Here is a 10,179-nt window from a genome sequence, read left to right on the forward strand (position 1 = left end):
AGGCACCCTCGTGTACTCGGCCAGTCTCGCAGTGATGGGACCTGGACCCTGCCGTCAAGTCTTCCTGATTCTAAATGGAACCCTGCCCTATAGCTTCGGCGTGCCACTCGGGGTGTCTGAGTAGCAACCACTGGGAGGGGCGGTAGAGGGCCCCAGGCTCCCTGCCGAGGCCTGCGCATAAGCCCGGCTTCTTTCTCGCTCCACCAGGGGGACGAGGGCGGCGAGCGGGTCCTGCAGCAGCGCTGGACATCCTTCCTGAAGGCCCAGCTGCTGTGCTCACGGCCAGAGGACGGCTTCCCATTCAATGTGCTGCAGGATGTCTTCACGCTGAGCCCCAGCCCCCAGGACTGGCGTGACACCCTGTTCTATGGGGTCTTCACCTCCCAGTGGTATGGCCCCCAGGACCTAACCCTGACTGGGAGCTGGGAGGACGTGGGGTGACTGGGACTGGGGCCCAAGAGCTGGCCGCATCTTGTGCCCCAGGGTTCCTGGGTTCATCCAGCCGTTTCCTCTGTAGGCACAGGGGGACCACGGAGGGCTCCGCCGTCTGCGTCTTCACCATGAGGGACGTGCAGAACGCCTTCAGTGGTCTCTACAAGGAGGTGAACCGGGAGACGCAGCAGTGGTACACGGTGACGCACCCAGTGCCCACACCCCGGCCCGGAGCGGTGAGTACCGACCGCCTATGGCTTCTCTGGGTCTCTTTCCTCCTCTTGAAAGAGGGACCGAAGCCCAGGGCTGCTTATCTTACTGGGTTGGATGTGGCTATGGATGCCGGAGGGCCTGTAACCTGCCTCTGTGGGCCACTGTGCACCTGCCCAGGCACTGAAGGGTGCGCTTCTGTCCTTGTCCCTTTGCTTGTGCCTCTCTCCTGCTCAGCTGTGGGCTCCTTATCTAGGGGCTGAGTGAGTGGCCCGGCCGTGAGGACATCCTCCTCCTGTCCTCATAGCCTCGCGGCTCCTCCCAAAGCAGACCTTGAAACAAGGTCACGAGCATGAGCAGTTGGTATGGGAGGGGACTCCAGGAAGCACCACGAGGGACAGGAAAGTGAGCGGGGAGCAGAGCCGAGGAAGTGTCCAAGCTGTTCCCGTCATGGGCACCTGGGTCTCCGTTCCCTGGGGCCCCTAGAGGGCACCTCCTTCTGACCCCCGGCCTAGGAAGCCCCGCCAGCCAGGGCTTCCTTTGAGTACTGGCAAGAGCCGCGTGAAGGGTGGTCATGCTTCTCAAGGCCTGGGTAGGAAGGGGAACCCTGCCAGCCAGGGCCCCTGGGGGCCCCATACCCAGGCTTTCCCCTTCGGCCTCCAGATCAGTGTGTTGGCTCCATGCAGCACCCAGTGACGTCCCTTGGCCTCCGGGGATGGCAGATGCCCCCCTTCTGTCCGCCGGGGAGGCCTGGCCAGAAGTCCTGCATCTGCAGGCTTGCTCTGCTGCGTGCTGCCCTAAGCGGCTCTCCGTCTCACGCTGCCCCCTCCTCCTCCAGTGCATCACCAACAGCGCCCGGGAGAGGAAGATCAGCTCGTCCCTGCAGCTCCCGGACCGTGTGCTGAACTTCCTCAAAGACCACTTCCTGATGGACGGGCAGGTCCGCAGCCACCTGCTGCTGCTGCAGCCGCGGGCCCGCTACCAGCGTGTCGCCGTCCACCGTGTGCGTGGCCTGCACCACACCTATGACGTGCTCTTCCTGGGCACTGGTGAGTGCCGACAGCAGGGCGGGTTCGAGGTCAAGGCGCCGCAGCCACCGGGATGTGGGCCTGAGTGCCGTCTGTGTTCCAGGTGACGGCTGGCTGCACAAGGCAGTGAGCGTGGGCTCCAGGGTGCACATCATTGAGGAGCTCCAGATCTTCCCACACGGACAGCCCGTGCAGAACCTGCTCCTGGACGCTGACAGGGTGAGCTGGTGGGGGGGCCTGGAGGAGGGAGCCAGTGTGCTCTGGTGCCCCTCTGCTGTTGACGAGCAGGCCTCGGCCAGCTTGTCCTCCGTGGCAGCGGCAGGATGCAAAGATCAGGCTCCCGGCATAAGCCAACAGAAAGTGGAGTTCCCGGGAGCACAAGAGGAGGCTCCTTGGGGGCGTGAGCAGGTGCAGCTGCAGGTGGTGGCCCTGACCGGCCGCGCCTGCCGCTCACGCCCCCGTGTCCGTGTCCGTACAGGGACTGCTCTACGCGGCCTCCTACTCCGGCGTGGTCCAGGTGCCCGTCGCCAGCTGCAGCCTGTACCAGAGCTGTGGGGACTGCGTCCTCGCCCGGGACCCCTACTGTGCATGGAGCAGTTCCAGGTGCAGACCTGTCAGCCTCTACGGGCCTGAGACGGCCTCCAGGTGAGAGCTCCTCCAGCCCTTCCTACCTGTCCACCCCTGCACACTTGGCCTTGGACCACCTTCCCTGGGCCCTCTGTAGAGTCCCCCGGCAGCTCCTTTGTGGCCACGGTCCACATGGTTAGTAACTCGCTCCCCTTCTGCCTCTCCAAAGTACGCTGGGGTAGGCGTAAGTGATGTTTGCCTTACCCATCTGTACAGCCAGGAACCTCACTTGGCAAAGAATGAAGTATCACAGCTCTGAAAAGCCTTGCAGGAGATTGTGGACTGGCGTGTGAATGTGTTTCACAAAAAAATAGCTACACGACAGGCCATAAACAAACCCATTAAAAATCACTTCTAAAAGCACTAAATTGGGATATAAGGTGTTCATATGGAAAACTCGGAAAGTAGGGGCACCTGGGTGGCTCAGTGGGTTAAGCCTCTGCCTTCAGTTCAGGTCATGATCTCAGGGTCCTGGGATCGAGCCCCGCATCGGGCTCTCTGCTCAGCGGGGAGTCTGCTTCCTTCTCTCTCTCTGCTCACTTGTGATCTCTCTCGTCAAATAAATAAATAAAATCTTAAAAAAAAAAAAATCAAAAAGTAGAGGTAGGTGTAAACAGAACAAAAACTATCCCAAATCCCAGCACCTAGAGAGAATTGCAGTGATATTTCAACATACAGTCTCCTAGGTTTTTTTATGTATCTGTGAAATAGACAAAAATACATGTATTTTAAAGATTTTATCTATTTATTTGACAGAGATCACAAATAGGCAGACAGGCAGGCAGGGGGAGGGGGAAAGCAGGCTCCCTGCTGAGCAGAGAGCCCGATGCAGCTCCATCCCAGGACCCTGAGATCATGATCTGAGCGGAAGGCAGAGGCTTAACCCACTGAGCCACCCAGGCACCCCCAAAATACTTGTATTTTAAATAAAAATGGAACCCATCCCACTTGTAGTGTCTTTGCTTCGCACACAGGGAGACCTGGTGCCAGTTTTGTTTCTAAGAACCCCATTTGTGCACACGCATGTGCCCCTGGAAGGATGTGCCCAAAGGGCCACGCACCACCATCACCACTGGCTGGTAGACTGTGTGTGACTCCTGTAGGGTTTTCAGCGTTTGTACTTGGTTGAGGTTTTTTTAGGCTTTGTGAGTGTATCATGAGTTACTTTTATTCCTTGTTATGTTTTATCGAACAATCGCGTGCATGTGCATTGCTTTAAAAGAGGCGGAGACATGCATTAGACTTTTGGTGCTTCCAGACTTCTTCTCAAGGTCCATGTTGCTTTCGTAACGCAGGGAAGTGGTATTTAGCCTGTATTTGAAATAAATACTGTGCAAACGGAGGAGATGCCGGCTCAAACCTGCAGGTGTAGAATCAGCCTGGGGAAGCCGCCTGCCGTTTACTCTGGCTTTGGGTCCCGCAGTCTCTGAGCCCCAGGCCCTTGTGGAGCTGCAGGGCCAGAGAAGGGCCTGTGCTGCACGGGGGCTGGGGCCCTGTGGGGGCACAATGGTTTCCTGGCCTCTCTCAGACTCTCTTTGGTCCCCAGGTCATGGATCCAGGACATTGAGGGGGCCAACACCAGGGGTCTCTGCAATACTTCCTCACCCGGGCCCCGGTCTCCTGTACTCACGGGTAAGTCGCCCTGTGGAGGGCTGGGGCTGAAGTGGGGGGCCAGGTCTGCTGAGAAGGCCCCTGCAGGCAGTGGTGGGTTGTAAACGCCTTTCCTGGTCCCAGACTCAGAGTCCCAGAGTTGTGTACCACGGCACAAGGATTACAGTCCCCCGGGAAGTGGGGCGAGCCTGGGGCTCCCGTGGATGCCGGTTCCCCCGTTACCCCGTGCCTCTTCTGTCTGCAGGTGAGAAGCGATGTGAGCAAGTCGACTTTCCGCCGAACACGGTGAAAACCTTGGCCTGCCCCCTCCTCTCCAACCTGGCCACCCGGCTCTGGCTGCACAACGGTCTCCCGGTCAACACCTCGGCCTCCTGCCGTGTGTTGCCCACTGGGGACCTGCTGCTGGTGGGCGGCCAGCAGGAGCTGGGGGTGTTCCAGTGCTGGTCCCTGGAGGAGGGCTTCCGGCAGCTGGTGGCCTGCTACTCCCCGACGGTGGTGGAGGACAGGGCGGCGGACCGAGGCGAGCGGAGCGGCAGCGTGCCTGTCATCATCAGCACGTCGCGGGTGAGCGCACCGGCGGGCAGCAAGGCCAGCTGGGGGGTGGACAAGTCCTACTGGACCGAGTTCCTGGTGATGTGCACGCTCTTCGTGCTCGCCGTGGTGCTCCTCATTTTGTTCTTCCTCTACCGGCACCGGGGCGGCATGAAGGTCTTCCTGAAGCAGGGGGAGTGCGCCAGTGTGCACCCCAAGACCCGCCCCGTGGCGCTGCCCCCTGAGACCCGGCCACTTAATGGCGTAGGCCCCCCTAGCACTCCGCTGGACCACCGAGGCTACCAGGCCCTGTCCGAGAGCTCCCCGGCGCCCCGCGTTTTCACCGAGTCTGAGAAGAGGCCGCTCAGCATCCAGGACAGCTTTGTGGAGGTGTCCCCGGTGTGCCCCCGGCCCCGGGTCCGCCTGGGCTCTGAGATCCGGGACTCCGTGGTGTGAAAGCACACTGCTCGAGCAGTCCGCCCTGGCCCCGGAGGCCCCGAGTGCGCAGAGGGGGCCGGCCGGACCTCTGCGGGTTGTGGGACGCAGCCGCGGCGCCCGGCCCTCGGGGCCCGCAGAGCCCGCCGGCCCGCTGCCCTTCGCCAAGCAGCGAGGCCCCCTGCGACTGGCAGCCGGGGCCCGGGAGAGCCTGGTTGCGGATGGGGGCCTGCCTGGGTGGGCAGAACAGTGCTCCCTGTGTAAAACTGAGCCCTTTGTTTAAAAAAAAAAACAATCGAAAATGTGAAGCCAGTGAGAAGAATGAGACATCGCAGAATGCCACGTGTGCCAGCCGTCCTGCCGCACGGCCTCAGAGGCATGGCGGGCTCACCCAGTCTGAGACAGAGCTGGCGGTCCCCACCGGCTGGCCTCTTCCACCTCCTGCCTTATCCCACAGCCACTGGTGGCCCCTCGTCCCCACAGAAGCAGGGGGCGGCTCGGGCTTTGTGGGTCCTGCCTTGCCAGCTGGCCAACTCTTCACAGCCATCATCCCGTCACCTCAGGGACCAGAGGGCCACTGCAGCCCCTCACAAGGCCTTGGGCTCAGGCTCACGTGCTGGACCTTTCCGGCCTGTATCAGGCTGTGGCCACGCGCAAGAGGGGCAGCGCGAGCCCAGGAGAGAGTTTAGGACGATGGACGCCCTTTCTGTCGGAGTCTAGGAAGAGACTGGTACCTTCCTCCCTCCATCCCAGCCTGTGAATCTGTGTGTCCCTTTGGCTCGCATCCCCTCCAGACTGCTCCCAGACCCCATTCCCCGCTTCCTCCCCTCCACCTTGCCTGCTCCCACTCAAAGTGATGGGGACACTGCCCAGCACAGGAGCCCTAAGTTTATGTGGGTTTTATATTTTTTTTAATAAGATGCACTTTACTTTTTTTTTTTTTTTAATAAAATCTAAAGAATAGAAACAGAATCCTGGCCCTTCTTCTCAAAGGACTGTTACTCTTTGAGGTTGGCCCAGTGCTCTTGAGTTTCGGGGAGTAGTTCTGAGCCTCCGCTTTCCAGAGGCTAGTGGCCCAGAGCCACCCTGGTCTGGTCGACGTCATCTCCCAGGGGAGCGTGGTCCTGCAGGTGGGAAGTTTAATGCACTGATGGGAGGGGCAAAGAATTCATTCATTGTCCATCAACCCCTTACTTTGCCCCTCCCCCAGTTCGGTTCAGGGTGGGAACATGGGATCAGGGAGGGGGGTTGTCCTGTTCTTTTTTTAATTATTTAAAAAATGTTAATTTTTTAAAATGATCACACAGTGAAACTGGCAGTTTTTCTTTTGGCACACAGTTGTCTGAATTTTTATGTGTACAAATTGTATAAGCACCACTGGGAGGAGTTGCACTTGACCCGCTACCCCGTCCTGCTCACACCCTCATGAGGGCCGGGCCCAGAGGGCTACGGTCTCACTTCCTGCTGGCCCTTTAGATCCTGTTCTTCCCAGGAGGACCGAAGGCTCCTGGAAGTCCGGTCCTTCCTCATACCAGTGCTTCTAGTATCACGCAAAGGGTCAAAATGTCTAAACTTTTATTACGGAAGAGTAGAACACAAACAGAGCGATGACAACGGCAGAAGGAGAGACGCCCTGGCACGGAGGGCCTTCTCCTTCCTGGAGCGGGACTGCACGGCCGCCAGCTCTGGGCTAGGCCAGCTTGGCCGGCCCTGGCAACACAGGCATGACCTTGACCACAGCTCAGCAGTGGAAAGCCTCTCTGGCGGGGTGCTTGCTGGGACACACGCTGTGGCTCCTCTCACAGGACAATCTTAAAGGAGCTGAACAAGAGAAGAGTGGGTCATGTTTTCTGATGAAAGAAGAGGGGACAGGCTAGCCCCAAGCTTGTCTTCCCTACAACCCTTCAGAATGGGCTGTCCCACATCTGTCCCTCCCCTCCGGCGTTAGAGCTGCCCTGACACGCTGAGAGGAACTGGAGAGACTGCTCAGCCTGGCTGCCGCCCCCCATGCTAACATCCCAGACCCAGGTGCAGCAGGTGCAGACCCAGAATACAGGGGCCCACGACCATTGTACCTGGCAAAGTCCGGTGACCGGGAGATGACGTGCTGAAACTCTGAGAGGTTGATGGTGCCATCCCTGTCAATGTCGGACTCTTCCAGGATCTGGGGGAGGGAGAGCGTCAGGCCAAGTCCCTGCCCTTCCCTCCCGCTCCCTGGCCTGGCCCAGCTACTCACATTATCAATGAGCTGTTTCATCTCTGAAGCACTAAGCTGTGTGTCCTCGCCCTGTCCTGTGAGGCAGTTCACGAGGTGACTCAAGTCTTCTCGGTTCAAGGTTCCATCATCATCAAAGTCTAGAGACAGACACAGGAAGCCAGAATGAATGTGGTCAGGGTGAGCTCCCAGGCTCCCGAGTGGTACACCACCGCCAGGTCCATGTGGGGACAGGCCGTGTCCCACCAGGTTGCTCCTGGCTCTCACCGAAGATGCGGAAGGCATAGTGAGACTTGATGTCTGGAGTTGCTGTGTCACTGAACACACTGAGAAGGTCCAGGAAGTCCTCAAAACTCAGGCTGTCCCTGGCTGGGGATGTGGAGAAGACCCTGCAGATTCGTTCCTTGAAGGGGTTGGCCTAGGCAAGAGAGCCTTGTGTGAAGGCCACAGATACAGCCCAGGTCACACACTCCTCAGACCCCACCAGGAGCTGGAGGGAACAGGTCACAGAACCCGCTCTGTGAGCTCAGGCTCACAGGAGAGAAGGATCAGTCTTTCAGGGCCAGCCTGTAGGGCAGGAGGACCACTTGACTAAGGGAAGAGACAGAAATGGTTTCCTGTGAGTAGGTTTAACCCAAAGGCAGGCCTGGGGCAGAGAAGGAAGATGAAAGCATCCTAAGGGAAGAGAACAGATGGGCTGGTGACTTTAAACACATTTACTTTAACACTCACTGTGTTATAGGCCCTTTGCATAAAAATTTTCACAGCAGGGGCACCCTGGGTGGCCCCAGTCAGTGGTCAGACTCTTGATCTCGGCTCAGGGTCCTGAGATCAAGCCTCTCACCAGGTTCCGCGTGGGGTTGGCTTGTCCCTCTCTGTTCCCCTCTCCCCCACTCTCTCTCAAATAAGTAAAAATCTTTATAAAAAAATTTTTTTAAAGATTTTATTTGTCAGAGAAAGAGAGAGTGCACAAGCAGGGAGAGCAGCGGGCTCCCCGCTGAGCAGGGAGCCTGATGTGGGACTTGACCCCAGGACCCTGGGGTCATGACCTGAGCCGAAGGCATATGCTTAAACAACTGAGCCACCCAGGCATCCCCAAAAAATATTTTTCACAGCAACCCTACAGATAGGCAGTCAGCCTCTGGAATAGGGTTTCTCAAACCTTAATTGGGTAGCTCAACTCCTTTTAAAGGACAAAACTTCTTTGACTCTCCAAGAGTATGTCCAAGAACCCCAGCTGGCAAAACACCCCTCCTGTTAATTCCACCAGGTGATTTTGGTAAAGCCCTCGTCCCCAGGAAATTAGGGCTAAATCAAGAGAAGACCAGAACAGGGACCAGTGACCACATGATCTCAAGTGGAATAGCAGAGGGAGAGTGGGGGACTGGCACCTTGAGCTCTGGAAGGCTGAGGATCTGCTCCAAGGACACTCGTATCTGCAGTGATTCCTCCACACTCCGGTGCTCTGGGGGAAGCAGCTCACAAAACCGCCTGTGGGCTCTGGCAGAAGAGGAACTTGTTGGCAAACCTTTCTGTGTGTATTACATCCCCACTCCTTGCTTCGTTACCCATTATAAAGCAGGTGAGGAGCTAAGGCACATGCACAACTTCTCAGTCAGCAGGCATAGGCCAAAGGGAGACACATATGTAGTCCCATGTGTAGAGTCCAAATGTCTCCAGACTACAGGCTGATAGTGCATTCATGCCATGGGTATTTACTGAGGGTCTAATGTGTGCCAGTCACTGTACTGGGCATAGGTTCTAAAGCTCCCAGAGGGATGGAGACTGCAGAAGGAGCCAGAAGTTGATCCTGAAAACCAGGGAGAAAAGAGTAAAATTGAAATCTCTTTCCCGTTTCACTCCAGGAATCTCCAGCTCTTCAAAGCCTTCCCCTTTTTAGTAACCACCCAAAATGATCTTTTCCTCAGCCCTCCTCTCCTTCCCGCTGGGGTTATCTTTGCCAAGGCGAGCCAAGGAATCTCCTCACTCAGGTGCCTTAACCACAAAAAGCTGGCACACGGCTAGGAAGGAGGTTCCAGCTCGAGTTCAAATCCTCTTACTTGAAGTGTAAGTAACTTTGGTAACTTACGCAAGTTACCAAACTTCTCTGAAACTTCTGTCATTGTCCCGGCACCTCCCACCTGAGGATTAAATTAGGTAATGTAGGCAACCAACCACTTCCACGGGTCCTGGCACTCGGAGAGTGCTCAGTAAGCGTTAACGGTTACCGTGTTAATTCAGATCGAGTTACCAGGAGCCAAGCTGCGGGTAGGCGAAGTCGGCGGAGAGCCACAGCAGCCCCTGCCCGGCTGGGGGCAGGAAGTTCGGTCATGCAGAAGGCAGCGGGGCGTAGGCCCCGGGGCACCCAGCCGGCCCGAGGCTGCGAGGTGGCTCCCAGCGGTGCGCAGCGGGGTTGGGGGGGCCCCCCGAAACGGCAGGAGGGCGAGGAGGGCGGGGCGGGCAGAGGACACTGCCCGGGACTCGGGCCGGGCGCCGGCTCCCGCTCGGCCGCGGACCGCAGGCAGGCCCCTGTCCCTCCCTCTGGGGGACCCGCCGTTTGCCCGTCTACGGACAGAGCCCCCCCGAAGCCGCCTCTAGAGGATCTGGGAGCTGAAGTTCGACAGGGCACTTACAGGAGGATCTCCTGCTTGGTCAGGAACGTCAAGTCCTGGAAGGCAAAACGGAAGGGGTTCAGCGAGCCTCCCGGAGGCCACGCCCGCTCTGCCGCCGGCCCCGGGATCCGGCTCCCCAGACCCGGCTCCCCAGCGCGGCCCGCGCGCAAACTCCCCGGGACCGGCGTCCCGCGCACCTGGTACTCCGCCAACAGCTCCTTGGACAGGCGACTGCCCGAGCTCCCCATCGTCGGCCGCGCGCACAGCTCAGCCAACTTGCCTCGGGGCGCCGGCAACTTTTCCACTTCCGCCCTCGGGCCGCGTCACTGCCCCGTCCCCGCGGCAACCGCTCCTGGGGCCACCGCCCCCGGGCCCGCCCCCTCCTTAAAGTGCCCAGGCGCTCCCTGCCCGGTTCCGCCGGCCAGCTCCCGGCTCCGGGCTGTCCTTGGCGAGCTGGAGGCGGGGCCCGGAGCGCGGA

General features: G+C 58.7%; 2 protein-coding genes across 2 annotated transcripts in view; one reads left to right on the plus strand and one right to left on the minus strand.

Annotated features, from left to right (window-relative positions):
- Positions 1–5,330, plus strand: part of SEMA4B (semaphorin 4B) — a 37,344-nt gene extending 32,014 nt beyond the window's left edge. The window contains exons 10-16 of the mRNA XM_044231879.1: positions 208–389; positions 518–668; positions 1,481–1,691; positions 1,774–1,889; positions 2,149–2,315; positions 3,844–3,929; positions 4,153–5,330. Coding sequence (XP_044087814.1) covers positions 208–389; positions 518–668; positions 1,481–1,691; positions 1,774–1,889; positions 2,149–2,315; positions 3,844–3,929; positions 4,153–4,895 — 1,656 coding nt within the window. The 3' untranslated portion in view covers positions 4,896–5,330. The remainder of the gene's footprint in view (positions 1–207; positions 390–517; positions 669–1,480; positions 1,692–1,773; positions 1,890–2,148; positions 2,316–3,843; positions 3,930–4,152) is intronic.
- Positions 5,331–6,432: 1,102 nt separating this feature from the next.
- CIB1 (calcium and integrin binding 1) lies at positions 6,433–10,047 on the minus strand. Its single transcript, XM_044231880.1, has 7 exons — positions 9,899–10,047; positions 9,723–9,757; positions 8,481–8,589; positions 7,357–7,507; positions 7,111–7,229; positions 6,950–7,038; positions 6,433–6,695 (listed from the first exon to the last, which is right to left on the minus strand). The coding sequence occupies exons 1-7, from the start codon at positions 9,947–9,949 to the stop codon at positions 6,674–6,676; spliced, it is 576 nt and encodes a 191-aa protein (XP_044087815.1). The 5' UTR covers positions 9,950–10,047; the 3' UTR covers positions 6,433–6,673.
- Between the last annotated feature and the right edge of the window lie 132 nt (positions 10,048–10,179).

Source organism: Neovison vison, chromosome 13 (genome assembly GCF_020171115.1).
Source record: "Neovison vison isolate M4711 chromosome 13, ASM_NN_V1, whole genome shotgun sequence".
Classification (NCBI taxonomy): Eukaryota; Metazoa; Chordata; class Mammalia; order Carnivora; family Mustelidae; genus Neogale; species Neogale vison.

What these genes read in the sequence shown, in the direction of transcription:
- CIB1 (XM_044231880.1), bottom strand. Translation starts at nt 9,949, where the DNA reads ATGGGGAGCTCGGGCAGTCGCCTGTCCAAGGAGCTGTTGGCGGAGTAC. An exon ending in TCAGCCTTCCAGAGCTCAAG is followed by an intron (nt 7,508 to 8,480) that starts GTGCCAGTCCCC and finishes TCTCTTGCCTAG; the next exon opens with GCCAACCCCTTCAAGGAACG. An exon ending in CTATGCCTTCCGCATCTTCG is followed by an intron (nt 7,230 to 7,356) that starts GTGAGAGCCAGG and finishes GTCTGTCTCTAG; the next exon opens with ACTTTGATGATGATGGAACC.